The sequence below is a fragment of the Podarcis erhardii genome (genome assembly GCF_964252035.2).
Source record: "Podarcis erhardii genome assembly, chromosome: 4".
NCBI lineage: Eukaryota > Metazoa > Chordata > Lepidosauria > Squamata > Lacertidae > Podarcis > Podarcis erhardii.
Genome location: NC_138508.1, coordinates 733,618 through 748,501, shown reverse-complemented (window position 1 = coordinate 748,501; position 14,884 = coordinate 733,618). Strand labels below are relative to the sequence as shown.

Sequence of the window (14,884 nt, the reverse complement as noted above, 5' to 3'; positions counted from 1 at the left end):
ACTTGTTTTTGGGAAAGCCATGCTTTCATCTTGTATGTTTATGTTGTGAAATCTTCAATTGGAGGGCACATAAATATTAAAAATGATAATAAATAAGGATATTGGCAAGCTGGAACATGTGCAAAGGAAGGCGATTTTGTTGGCTATTTGCAGTATGGTAGCGCTGCAGAGAGCTTGCTGGGGAGACCATGCATTAAAAAGAAAGGGACTCAAAAATAACTTAAACAAGGTTTTAATTACAAAAAACAAAAACTCCTTATACACTAAATACATTAACAACAAACCAGACCCAACCACCAACCCAACCCCCAGGGTAATGGGAGAGCTAGGTGCTGCTCCTTATATACTACATGCAAATGCTGACACACCTTAATCAATGCAACTCAGCAGCACCTGCTGTGTTTCACAGCTGTAAAGCTGGGTCTCGTTATCTTGCTCTGGCCCTTGCTCTGGCCCCTTAAAGACATACACATTAGGTGGAACAATGATGAACTTTTACATTTAAAGAAACCATTCAACAGATTTATGTATTTATTTAATTTGTATACCACTCGACCCAGTGGTGCCAACTTGAATAAAATATTGGTGGGAGGGGCCAGGTAAGGCCCGCTTTGCACAATCAATCACATGATGCATAAAGGGCATTGGAATGGCAATGCCTATCAACTGGGGGGGTGGCCCCCTAAAATATATCATTGGGGGGCAAAAACCCCTCGGCCTCTAGGTGTTGACTCCTGTTTCCACATATGTCAGGACGGTTACAACATAAAAACACAACATAGAATCACAAAATGCCTTAGATGCCAATCAGGGCCTTAGATGCCAATCAGCCAAAGGCCTGGTTAACAAGGTGCGGATTTGCCTGGCTCCTAAAGCTGTATAATGGTTTTTCCAACCTTTGCATGAATTCTCTGATGGGAAGTGAGATAGGAGCCCTTAGTGAAGCTCTTTCCACATTCTACGCACTGATAGGGTTTCTCCCCTGTATGAATTCTCTGATGGGAAGTGAGATTGGAGTTCTTATTGAAGCTCTTTCCACATTCCCCACACTGATAGGGTTTCTCTCCTCTATGAATTCTCTGATGGGAAGTAAGATTGCCATTCTGACTGAAGCTCTTTCCACATTCCATACACTGATAGGGTTTCTCCCCTGTATAAATTCTCTGATGGGAAGTGAGCTTGGACTTCTGACTGAAGCTCTTTCCACATTCCATACACTGATAGGGTTTCTCCCCTGTATGAATTCTCTGATGGGAAGTGAGCTTGGACTTCTGACTGAAGCTCTTTCCACATTCCAGACACTGATAGGGTTTCTCTCCTGTATGAATTCTCTGATGGGAAGTGAGACTGGAGCTCGTACAGAAGCTCTTTCCACATTCCCCACACTGATAGGGTTTCTCCCCTGTATGAATTCTCTGATGGGAAGTGAGACTGGAGCGCTCCCTGAAGCTCTTTCCACATTCCCCACACTGATAGGGTTTCTCCCCTGTATGAATTCTCTGATGGTAAGTGAGACTGGAGTTCTCCCTGAAGCTCTTTCCACATTCCCCACACTGATAGGGTTTCTCCCCTGTATGAATTCTCTGATGGTAAGTGAGACTGGAGTTCTCCCTGAAGCTCTTTCCACATTCCCCACACTGATAGGGTTTCTCCCCTGTATGAATTCTCTGATGGGAAGTGAGCTTGGACTTCTGACTGAAGCTCTTTCCACATTCCAGACACTGATAGGGTTTCTCTCCTGTATGAATTCTCTGATGGGAAGTGAGACTGGAGCTCGTACAGAAGCTCTTTCCACATTCCCCACACTGATAGGGTTTCTCCCCTCTATGAATTCTTTGTTGGGAAGTGGAATGGGAGCTCTGACTGCAGCTCTCTCCACACTCCAAATTCTCACGTGGCTTCTCCTCTCTGGGGAATTTGTCGTGTTCACCTTTGTTCTCGATTTCCAATTCATCACAATCTGAAATGGAGACAAAAAGGGATTAGAGCCTCAGGAACAAATGAAGAAGAACTGAAGGGAGTTGGGTGAGTGTTCATTACCTTTGTGGTTTGTCATTAACCAACATATTTATGATTAGATTCTGATGGGTTGTTGAATGTTGCTTTCTTTTATATACTGTAGTGGTAAAATTGTGAAAGCCTTTTAGAAAAAAGTGCATTTCAGATGTTTGATGGCTCATAACACCACTCCTTTTGGAGTACAGTGGATGCTCGGGTTGCAAACATGATCCGTGTGGGAGACATGTTCGCAATCCGCAGTGTTCGCAAGTTGCAGCGTTGCATTTGCGCATGCGTGGGTCGTTATTTGGTGGTTCTGCGCATGTGCGAGCACTCAAACCTGGAGTAACCCATTCTGGTACTTCCAGGTTCAGCTCAGTGCACAACCCGAAAACACGCAACCTTAAGCGAATGTAACCCGAGTGTCAGGAAACTGCCATCGGAGCCAGAGGGAGAGGGAGCGCTCTGGAGGGATTCCGGAGAGCGTCCCAGGAGGGAGAGAGGCAGCCCATCTTCTGGGGAAGGAAATCAGTGTAGCACCAGTGGAGAAGGGGGGCAGATGGGGGAATCAGCGAGGTGGCTCCATGACTCCTCGTCGGAGACCAGCGGGGAGAGCACGGGTCCTCCGCTGCCCACACCCTCCCTGCGCAGAAGGCTTCCGTGAAGGGAGAGTAGGCAAAGACTAGGCGTCAAGGAGCTTCTTTGCTGGAAGAAGTTCAAGAAGCGCCCACTGACGGATTCTGCCAGCGATTGAGACAGCCACGGATGAGTGGCTGCCCGGACAGAAAGGGTTGACCCAGGTAACCTAGACAAGCGTGGCACCGATTTACGCACCAGCAACCCCTAGAACCATTACACCGAGGTATGACTGTAATACCATAATATTATATAGCAATGGAAAGATAATTTAATCAAGAATGTAGTGCAACAAAGTTTGTTCAATTATCTGTATTCTATCAAAGGTTATAGACATATAACCAGAAAAGGGAAGCACAACTTGCTTAGGTTGACTTTGGTCAGGGTTTTATGTGATTGCTATCAATTTGGTTGGTAGTTACCCAGAAAGAGATGTAAAATCGTACTATTAAGTGAAAAAGGCTACAGGTATGAAGAAATTAGAAGATAGATTGGGGAAAACTTAACCAAAGCTGGTCTATATTTTTGAAGAGGTATAAGAGACTCAGTCACTCCAAAATCAGACTGGTAAAGGCAGGAAAAGGTGCACAACAGCAAGTGATGATCGAAGACTGGAGAGACTGTGCCTGCATGACAGAAGAAAATCATTACATTCTTCATTAAATTATTTTTCCATTGATATATAGTTTTATGCTAGTACTCCCCCAAAAGTGGTGTTGTGAGGTATCAAAGCTCTGAAATACACTTTCTCCAAAAGGTTTCCACAATTTTGGCCACTAGTGTAAGTTGTTCATTTTAAAGTTAATGTACTTTTTATATGGGGACAGATTGTTATGATTAATGTTTCTGGTTTATATAAGTGTTGGAAGCCGCCCAGAGCAGATGGGGCAACCCAGCCAGGTGAGCAGGGCAAAAATAAAAATTATTATTACTATTATTATTATCAGTGCTACTACTACCTGAGATTCAATAAGCCTGGCTCTTCTCTGGGATGGATTTTGTTTGGCCCAGTCATGGCATCCCCTCCATCTCCAATGTCAGGTGTCTCTCTGGTCAACCCAAGACTGACAGCAGCAAAAACAAAAACAGAAAACTTGACAGAAGCTACTTATCTTTCCGCACAAATGAAGCTAAATAAAAAAAATTCCTTCCAGTAGCACCTTAGAGACCAACTGAGTTTGTTATTATATTAGTATGAGCTTTCGTGTGCATGCACACTTCTTCAGATACCAACACTGAAGCTGACATTTCAGATGCCTGGGCAGTTCAGACCAGCCGAATCGTGGTATAAAAAGGCAGAACTGGAGGAAGATGGTTCACAGAAAAAACTGGAATTTGCTGTTCAAGATTTACTGTGGGGGTGTTAGGTTCCCAGGTGTTGGAGGGGGTGCTGCTGAGCTCTGTGGAAATGTATGAGGTTTGTCACATAGAGGTATTTTTTGAATTTCCAGGCAGATAGGACGATCCCACAGGGAGCCTTACCAAGAGAGGCCACGATCCCATGATTCTCCTCCATGATATCCTTATGCAGAGCTCTCTGGTCAGGATCCAGCAACGCCCACTCCTCGTCCGTGAAACAAACAGCGACATCTTCAAAGCACACTGGGCCCTAAAAGAAAAAGGAAATGTCCTCTTCTGAGACAGCAGAAATATGATCTGCTACACAATGCTCTGTTCTTTCCTTCCTCTTAATTGCTCTGTTGTTTCAATAGGATTGCTTTCAATAGGATTGACACTTTGACACGCATTCTGGAAACGTATGTCTAGATGCTTGGTTCTGGCCTTAAACTGCCCAGATTCTGCCAACTTCTGACAGGGTTGATGGTCTTCCCAAACAGTGATGGGCAGGCAACAATCCCCATAGATCTCTTGCACCAGGCATCTATAGAACTCCAGTTCCCTGCACAATTCCAACAGTGCAATGAACTCAGCCTCAGTAGAGGACAGCGCAATGAGACTTTGCTTCCGGGACTTCCACCCAACTAGAGATTCCCCAAACTTTATTACCATCCCAGATACGGACTTCCTGTCATCCAGATTTGCCCCGTCGCTATCTGCCCAGTAAGTAAGCGCCGTCTCACCTGCAGCTGACAGCTTGAGACTGAAGTCCTTGGTATCCTGCAGGTAGCGCAGTACCCACTTGATACTGTGCCAAGCACACACACTGGGCTTTGATGCTTCCCTACTGAGCAGATTGGTAGCAAATGCAATGTCTGGCCTGCTCCATTGGAACAGATACAACAGACTACCCAGAGCTGACTGGAAGATCTCAGCGTTCTCAAACTCAACGCGTTCTGCTAACCAACTGTCTTTCACATAGCTTGTCTCCATGGGTGCCCTAACCCCTGCGCTATCAGACATTCTGAACTTCTCAAGCAACTGCTCAATCTTGCCTTTCTGACTGAGCAAGAAGCTTCCATCTTCAGTCCGGTCTATCTGAACACCTAAGTAGATCCTTACTGCACCCAGGTTCTTGAGCTGAAACCATTTTCCAAGCTCTTTGGCAAACTTCTGCACCTGTTTGTTTGCCCCTGAGATGTGAATTATTATTATTATTATTATTATTATTATTATTATTTATTATTATTATTTATACCCCACCCATCTGGCTGGGTTTCCCCAGCCACTCTGGGCGGCTTCCAAAAGAATATTCAAATTCTGATGTCATCAACAAAGATCAACACCATTTCCTGTGACTCTCCTGACCCTTTAAGGTACAGGCAGCTGTCAGCAAGACTCTTCTTGAAACCTAGCTTCTCTAAGGCTTTAAGCCATAAATGGACTTGTGAAACCTCCATACAGCATTAAGCTCATTGCCCTCAAACGCTGGAGGAGGAAGCATGTACAGATCATCCTGGAGGTCTGAGTTCAAATAGGCCACATCCACATCAAAGTGATTCACCTGAAAAACTCTTTGTGCAGCAATCGCAAAGAGCATGTGCAGAGTTTCACTTCTAGAAATAGGAGCATATACCTCAGTATAATGCAGCCCCTTTTGCTGCGTGAACACTCTGGCTACTAGCCTAGCCTTGTACTGTTTTTCCCGTTGCTGTGGGTTTAAGACGGTAAACCCAGCGGCTGCTCACGGCCTGTTTGCCCACTGGCAACATTGTGAGGGAGAACACACCTAGAGACTCCATTGAGCTCATCTCCTTCTGCATTGCCTCATGCCATTTCCTGGCTTCTTCCTGAGGCAGTTTCTGAACATCCTCAAAACTCTCGGCTTCACACTGTGCCATGCCAACCCACACACTTGTGACTGCAAACCTGTCAGGAGGTTTACCTTTCGTTGTGCGAGCTGAACGTCTCAACCCAGTTTCAGGTACCCCCTCAGACCCACTAGGACCAGCTAGAATGTCCTTGGCCTCCGAGAGCTCCCCCTCTGACTTACTGCACCGTTTAGACTTCTCAGCTGAACCTGTGGGTGAGGAAGGAGCACTTCTATGCTCAAGCTTCGCAGCTTTAGCAGAAGTTCTTCCCTCTACCTGCTCTGCCTCAGCAGCAGGTTCAACCTCTACCTCTTCCTCAGCAGCAGAGTCTTGCAGACTCTCTGAAAGGGTTCCCATGTATGCGTGTCCATCCATTCTACTCACAGAACTCAGCACTGCTGCTGAGCAGAATCCTGGACTGATTGCCTGTTAGATAGGCAAATCTCCACCCCTTGGTCCCTGGCTCATACCCACAGAAAATCATCTTTTGGGACCTAGGGTCACCCTTTCTGTGCTTGGCCTTTGGCACAAGGACCCAGGCCTCGCAGCCTGAGTACAGCTGGGTTAAAGTGGTTCTGTTATGTCTTCTGTCAAGGTCATGCTGCCTATAAGAAGAGGTCAGAAGGAGCCTGGGTTTCAGTAAAGCTCTGCTGGGTGAAATACAATTGCCTCGGACTTCCGGTTTAGCGCGACTCTGAACCAGGCGGGGATTCCTTCGTTGCGGAGGATCCCGAACTTTCCAGGGGAAAATAGGGGTATCGCAGGGCGCAGCGAACCCCTGAAAAGTATCTGCAGGACGATACAGATACAGAGGTTCCCGCGGTGCCGAAACGCAGAATCCCCGGCCGTCAGGTAACTCCGTTTCGGAGCGAAGAGTACGGCGGGGGGGGAAGCGGGCAGAGGGAAGCCATAACTGCCTCTGGGGAGCGAAGCCCCGAGCCTGGAGGAGGAGCGCTAGATTCTCAGAAAAAAGGACAATTTCGAATTAAAGAAGGAGGTTTTCAGGATTGATTAAGTTGAAATTCGAATTGGAGAAAGAAAAGCATAAGAGAGCTCAACTTTCACTCGAAATCGCATTAGACGCAGAGCGCTAAGCAAAGCGGAGAAAAACGTGTGTGTCGCTAGCGGACAGAATTCTCTCTCCCCGAAAACTTTCCAAAGTGCCAGATATTAAGTAACAGATTAGGAAGGAAGGCAAGGGGAGAGCAAAAAGATACTATATAATTCTTTGACGGACTTAGTCCATGTCTCTCCAGCCTGTAACAGGATAGAGGGAAAAGAAGGAGATAGTGCGATCTTTGGAAAAGCACTGCGTGAGAGAAGATAAGAGAAATTAGAGACGCCATTACCTTCCTCACTGTCAGCACGTACTAGGAGAAGGAGAAGGAGGAGGGGACAAGTGGAGGAGCGCAGGACAGTGATTAACTACTCAGCAGAGACGTGGACAAAATAAAAGACACTAGCGGTTCCTTCCCATTTTCCCCTCTGTGAGAGACATTTATGAGAACACCGCGGAGTTCTGGGGAGATTTAGAGAAAATACTTTGCTCCTTCTTTCTCTTCTTTCCTCTTTTCTCCCCTTTCGCGGCACCCGCCTCCTCCTTGCCAGAGGGAGTAGTAGCGCCTTTGCGGAAGGAGAGGAGACTGCAACGTATTACTGTTTCATCTGCCCTACCTACCCACCTGATCCACTGGAACTGTGTTGAAAGAGATGGAACAGAGCGCTGCCTAAGGAAAGGGGGCGGATAGAGAAGAATTTCTGGAATCTCTGAAAGCAGCCGCAATTGCGGCCAAAAGGAGTTAGCCCAATTGGGGGCAAGAAGATAAAAAACAGACACAGAACATAGTGAAAGGTGGTTTAGCCCAATTGAGGGCAAGAAGATAAAGAACAGATTAAGAATATAGTGAAAAGTGGATTAGCCCAATTGAGGGCAAGAAGACTTGGAAAGAACTAAAAGGGAACAGTGGCACTGAGATTTGGTGGTGGAGGGTGAACATTCATATTTAACGGATTAGCCTAATTGGTGGCAAGAAGTAAGAAGACCAAACTGGACTAAAATTTGTAAAGACTGCAACCCAAAGGAGACAGTGGGAATTGAAATTCAGATTTCCCCATCTTACTCCTAAATTGAATTCTTTGCGGGGGGAAGGGGGAATTGGTGTGTGGGGAAGTGGAAAGAAGTGGAAAGAAGGAAAAAAGGTCTATCGGGTTCAGTTTAAACGGTTAGTGAAATCAGATCCAAAAATTTTAAAATGTCATATACGCAGAAAAAGGCGGGGGAGGGAGGGACTCCAGTAGAAAGAAAGGGGTCCAAACAAGAGTCTGATTTTAGATCAGAAATATTAAAAATGTTTAGTGAGATCAGACAAAGTGAAAAGAATTTAGAATCAAAAATTGAACAAGTAGATGCAAGAATTGGAAAATTAGATAAGAAAATAGATGAGACAGTAAGAGAACTTAAAGGGCAAATCAAGGAAGTATCCAAAAGAACCCAAGTATTAGAAGAAGGGATGAAAAAGACAAAAATGGAAATAAGAGAATTAAAGCGGGAGGAAGATAAAATTAAGGTGGGACTTCAGGAGACTAACAAAGCTCAAGAAGAAATGTGGGATGCCATCTCTATGAATGAACTTCGACAACGGGAAACAAACTTGAGGCTGAGAGGGATACCAGAAGCGCAGAACGAGAACATTAGACAAAAGTTAATAGTAGAACTGGCGCAATGGTTAGAACTTCAGGAAGTCGAAGTAGCAAATACGATAATGAATGCCTTTAGAATGAGGGTCAAAACGACCAAAGCGAAGAAATACCCAGGAGACTGCCTCATAACCTTCAAAGATAGGGATATGAGAAATTTGGTCCTTCAAAAAAACAGAGAAAAAAGGCTAATCATAGATGGCGGCTATATAATCATTTTCAAGGACATCCCAATTAGATTGCTGAAACGGAGAGACCCCTATAAAGTAATAGTCCAAACCCTCAAAAAGAACAATATAGAATTTAAATGGGAGTTCCCCGAGGGGATCTCCTTTTTTTACAAGAGTAAAAGACATAGACTGACCAGCCCGCAAGAAATAAGTAAATTTCAAAGAAAGTATAAAGAATTAACGACGGAAGAAGATGAAGAAGCGAAAGGAGCATCGGGAGGAGAAGAGAGAAAGAGGAAAAACGGCCAGAGAAACGAGGAACAGGAGGAAGAGGAGGCGAGAGAGGAGGGGGAGGAAGAAGAGGAGGAAGGAATCTAAACACACTTAATTAAAACAACATGGCTCTAAAAATATGGAACTGGAATGTGAATGGCTTGAACGATAGGAAAAAACGCAATAAGGTGGAACAACTTTTAAAGAAGAAAAACCTAGATATAATCTGCTTGCAAGAGACTCACGTAGCAAGGAGTCATAGAAAAATTTTGATCAATAAGAGATTAGGCAATGAATTCATATCCTCAGATAAAAAGAAAAAGAGAGGAGTGGTAATGTATGTTAAAAGCAAAATTGAAGCACAACAAATATTCAAAGATGATGAAGGAAGAATGATGGCAATCCAGATAAATTGGCAAGGTGAAAAAATAATGGTGGTCGGGATCTACGCACCAAACGAAAACAAATCCGAATTCTTCAAAAAATTGGAGGACAAGTTATCAGAATTTGCAGACCAAAAGATAGTTCTGATGGGAGATATGAACGGGGTGGTCTCCTTAGAAATGGACAGACTAAGAAATAACAACTCAAAGGAAGGGAAGTTACCCAAGCCTTTTTTTGAGATGGTAAAGAGCTGTAATCTAATAGACATCTGGAGGTTAAGACATCCTCTGAGAAAAGAATTCACATTTTACTCCGACCCAAACGAATCAATGTCCAGAATTGATCAAATTTGGATATCAAATGAGTTGACACCAAGAACATCCCAGGTAGAAATTCAACCAAGAGTCATCTCAGACCATAGTCCTCTGGAATTGGAACTTAAAGGTTTGGAAGAAAGATCGTTTAGGTGGAAATTAAACGACTACTTATTGGATGATCAAAAGGTAATCCACGAGGCCAGGAAGAAATTGAAAGAATATTTTGAAGATAACTGGGATAAAGGAACGAAGAGGAGTGTTGTCTGGGACGCGGGCAAGGCGGTGATGAGAGGGTATTTTATCCAACAGAACTCGATTAAAAGAAAGAACAGAGAAAGAGAAAAGAAGGAAATACTAAGACAAATTATGGAAAATGAACAGAAACTGATAAAGAAGCCAAATAATGCTAGAATCAAACAAAGTATTAAGGTGCTGCAAAAGGAGTTTGAAATGATGATAAACAAAGAAGTTGAGTGGAACATCAAAAGACTAAGACAAAGGAACTTTGAATTTGCGAATAAGGCAGGGAAGTGGCTGGCATGGCGGACCAAGGAAAGAAAAGAACGAACCACAATAAATAAAATAAAAGTGGGTGGAGAGGAGATAACTAACCCTAAAGGGATTAGGAAAGGATTTTTGGATTTCTACAATCAACTGTATAGAAATAAAGAAAAGAACAACATAAGGAAAATAGAAAGATACTTAAAGGAGAAAGAGATACAAAAGATTTCGACAGAGGCACAAGAAAGGCTGAACACTCCAATAAGATTGGAAGAGATAAAAGAGACAATTAAAAAAATGAAAAATGGGAAAGCTCCGGGACCAGACGGTTTTACAGCAAGGTATTATAAAGAATTGGAGACAACCTTGTCACAACCAATGAAAGAAGTGATGAATATGATTCTGAAGGAGAAAGAAATTCCGGAGACGTGGAGAGAAGCATTCATAACATTTATCCCAAAAGACGATGCAGATTTGACGCAAGTTAAAAATTATAGGCCAATTTCTTTATTGAATACGGATTACAAAATCTTTGCAGGGATATTGGCAGAAAGGCTGAAAAAGGTTTTACAAGGAATTATACATGAAGACCAGGCAGGCTTTCTTCCTGGCAGACAAATGAGAGATAATGTGAGAAATATTATAAATATTATAGAATATTTGTCTGCCAGGAATGAGAAGCAGGCAATGCTAATGTTCGTGGATGCGGAAAAAGCATTTGATAATGTATCATGGGACTTTCTGCTGAAAAATATAGAACAGAGGGATATGGGTGATGATTTTCTCAACGGAATAAAGGCAATATACACGGAACAAAGAGCCAAATTGATAGTAAACAGTGTGATCTCAGAAGAAATAAAAATCTCAAAAGGCACCAGACAAGGTTGTCCATTGTCTCCATTGATATTTATCATGGTCCTGGAGGTGTTATTAGATTCAATAAGGAAAAATGAAGGAATAAAAGGGGTGACGGTAGGAAAAGACCAACATAAAATAAGAGCCTTTGCGGATGATTTAGTGCTGACGGCTGAAGATCCGTTGGAGTCGGCAAAAGGAATACTGGACGAAATTGAGAAATTTGGAGAGGTGGCGGGGTTCATAATAAATAGGAAGAAAACCAAAATCATGGTCAAAAATATGGAGAAAACAGCACTGGAAGAATTACAGCAACAAATAGGAATTGAAATTGTTAAAAAAGTGAAATATCTAGGAATTTGGCTGACACCCAAAAATATCGACCTTTATCAGAACAACTATACACCGACATGGAATAAAATTAAGAAAGACCTGATAATTTGGAACAGACTAAAACTATCCTTCTGGGGCAGAATTTCACTAATTAAGATGCAAGTATTGCCCAAAATGCTATTCCTATTCCAAATGCTACCAATATTAAAAGGAACGTCGATCTTCAAAGAATGGCAGAGGCTGATCACAAGATATGTTTGGCAAGGGAAAAAACCAAGAATTAAATATAAATTATTGACAGATACAAAGGAGAGGGGGGGATTTTCCCTGCCAGACCTGAAGATATATTACGAGGCATCATGCCTCTGTTGGCTGAAAGAATGGATCAACCTTAAGAATACAAAGCTGTTAGATTTGGAAGGATTCGACAATATAGCCGGATGGCATGCTTATTTATGGAAAGAGAAGAAGAAGGGTTTTAAGTCATTTGATAACCATATTGTCCGGAGAGCGTTGTGGGAAGTATGGGATAGATATAAAAACATATTGGAAGTAGGAGTCCCACACTGGCTGTCTCCATTAGAGGTGTTAGCTGTTAAAAAAGTCAACATGAGAGATAATTGGGCGACATATGGAGAATTGGTGATGAAGGAAGGAGGAAAATGGAGGATAAAACCATATGAACAAATAAAAGGTCAGGTTTATGATTGGCTGCATTACCTCCAAATAAATGAAATGTTTAAGAAAGATGCAAAGGAAAAAGGGTACAGAGAAAGAGAATCTAAATTTCAAACTGAAATAGTGAACAGCAATTATAAGGTGATCTCAAAAATGTATAAAATCTTGCTAGATTGGCATACGATGGATGAGGGGGTAAAGGATGTGATGATTCAATGGGCCAGAGATTTGGGATACAATATAGAAATAGATGAATGGTACAAAATATGGAACGAAAACATAAAATTTACAGCTTGTGTCTCCCTAAAAGAGAACTCAATGAAGATGGTGTACAGATGGTATTTAACGCCAGTAAGATTAGCCAGAATGTACAAAATCAGTAATAAATGCTGGAGGTGTGGAGAGAAGGAGGGTACATTCATGCATATGTGGTGGGAGTGCAGTAAAATAAGGGAGTTTTGGGGGACAATACACAACGAACTGAAGAAAATACTAAGATATAACTTTATTAAAAAACCTGAAATTTTCTTATTAGGAATAACAAGAAAGGATATAACAAGGAAAGACTGTAAATTTTTTCAATATGCTATTACGGCGGCAAGGATGTTGGTGGCTCAGAATTGGAAGGGAAAAGAGGTCCCAACTTTGGAAGATTGGAGGGTAAAGCTTATTGATTACGCAGAATTAGACAAATTAACAGGTAAAATAAGATATCAAAAAGATCAGAAATTTTTGGAAGACTGGGGGAAATTTACGGAATATTTGGAAACTGCATGTGAGGAACATACAACGTTAGTGTGTTTTAAAGAAGCTTTGTAAAAGAATGAGGAACGTTACGTGAAGATATTTAGAGATAGAACTGTAATACTTAATAGTAATGTTGAAGTTAGGAAATGTGTAGATAGGATGGAAATTACGAAAGATTGTCGGAAGAGTTGAGGGAAGTCCGGATAATGAAAATAAGTGATATGTACTTGGATGTAAATGAGTTTTTCTTTTTGTGTTGTTAAAAACTCAATAAAAATATATGAAAAAAAAAAAAAAAAAAAAAGAAATACAATTGCCTCTGGTCAATTTTGGGGAATCCTGCAACGTCTTTACGTTTTCACTCTGGTAACTATAAATTGGAGTTCTGCCTGGATCAATACTGAGTAGAATTCCATGACAGGGTCTTCCTCCATGAAATCAGCTGCCAAAAGAGAAGGCCCCTGGCTCCCCACAGCTTTCCAAGTCCCCTCCTCTGTGGGGTTTTTGGCAAGCGATCCAACAGTGCGCCAGTGTGCAGCCTGCCTTTGCTCCTCCATTGTCAGAAGTCTCTGGGCTCTGAGAGACAAGCAGGGAAGGTGGCTTCTGGCAGAAGGAGAGGGAGTCCCCGGTGGCTCCTCCTTCTCCTAACTCACCTCTCCCTCCCTACCTTCCTCCTCCCACTCGCCTCCTTCCTCTTCTGCCTCCGATTCTGCACTGCATTCTGCCTCAGAGTCTCCCAGCTCACTAAGCCCTGTTATCCCTTCAGCTTCTGACATCTCCTCTTCCCAGGCTTCTCCCTCTTCTCCCTCTGACTGCTCATCCTTCCTCCACCTCCACTCCTTGGGCTGAGACATCTTCCCTTCCTGGTTCCCTGGCTGCTTCCTCCCACCATTCCTCTGTGCCAAACCAGTCCATGACATTGCTCCATCCCTCGGCCTCTGTCCCCACAAGGCAGCTTCCTCTGACCTGATCTGGTTCCACAGCCGCTGCTTCCCTTCTGCCCCCGTGAAAAGATGGATAAGGAGGTCTTGCCAACATCATTCTGTCTCCTGCAAGAGAAAACAGGTAAGTAGGATGCCAGGCGTGCCCACGTCTCTCACAGGTGAAACAGGGCATCTCTATCTACAGATGGGCCTTTCAGAAAGCCTTTCCTGCTGAGTGCATTTGGACATTTGTGCCCATTTCATATGTTAGTCATGCAGAAATACATCTCTCCTCCTCTGGACCCTTCCTCCCAACTCCCCCCCCCAAAAAAAAAATTGATGAAAAGAACCCAGAGATTATATGGGAAACCAACAGAATGAGACCAAATGGAGAAAAACCGCCTTCCTCCTTACCCAGTGGCCTCTCTCTGGTGTCCAATGGAGGCCTCTCTGCCTCACAGGAATCCAGGTCCATTTCCTCAAAATGATCCTTTTCCTGAAAGAGCAACAAGGATTCAAAACAGAAAATGAATGACAAGAAATAGCAGAAAGATTATGGAAAAGTTTAAAACTTTAATGGTGTGAGATCTCATTCCATGGATGCCTTCCCAGAAAAAGGATGGGCCATCAGCAGAGCATTATGGGATGTGCTCCATCCTCTTTGGAGCCCCTAATAATAATAATAATAATAATAATAATAATTTTTTTAATTTGTACCCCACCCTCCCTGGCCGGAGCCAATCTTTTGGCGGCTAACATCATAAATCTAACACAGTATACAAAGAACATAAGAACAGGCAATTGATTAATTAAAATACTTCTTAAAATTAGTTCAAAACAAATTAAAATCTGGACAGACAGCAGTCCACTGGTATAATTATTATTATTATTATTATTATTATTATTATTATTATTATTATTTATTTATACCCCACCCATCTGGCTGGGTTTCCCCAGCCACTCTGGGCGGCTTCCAAAAGAATATTCAAATACTGTGATACATCAAACATTAAAAGCTTCCCTAAACAGGGCTGCCTTCAGATGTCTTCTAAAAGTCTAGTAGTTGTTGTTCTCTTTAACATCTGGTGGGAGAGCATTCCACAGGGAGGGCGCCACTACCAAGAAGGCCTTCTGCCTGGTTCCCTGTAACTTGGCTTCTCGCA

The 14,884-nt window shown here is 42.9% G+C and overlaps 2 protein-coding genes across 4 annotated transcripts in view; both read right to left on the bottom strand.

Annotated features, from left to right (window-relative positions):
* Positions 1 to 520: 520 nt before the first annotated feature.
* LOC309341233 (uncharacterized protein) overlaps positions 521 to 14,884 on the bottom strand; it is a 46,309-nt gene continuing 31,945 nt past the window's right edge. Inside the window, exon 2 of the mRNA XM_081860802.1 lies at positions 521 to 795. The gene's annotated coding sequence lies outside the window, so the exon portion shown is untranslated. The remainder of the gene's footprint in view (positions 796 to 14,884) is intronic.
* Positions 816 to 14,884, bottom strand: part of LOC309341041 (uncharacterized protein) — an 89,423-nt gene continuing 75,354 nt past the window's right edge. For 2 of the 3 annotated variants that reach the window (XM_081860462.1, XM_081860464.1), the window contains one exon: positions 816 to 1,960. In XM_081860462.1, coding sequence (XP_081716588.1) covers positions 870 to 1,960 — 1,091 coding nt within the window. In that variant the 3' untranslated portion in view covers positions 816 to 869. Of the gene's footprint in view, positions 1,961 to 4,116; positions 4,244 to 14,884 lie in introns of all 3 variants that reach the window. The other variant, XM_081860463.1, reaches the window with a different exon arrangement.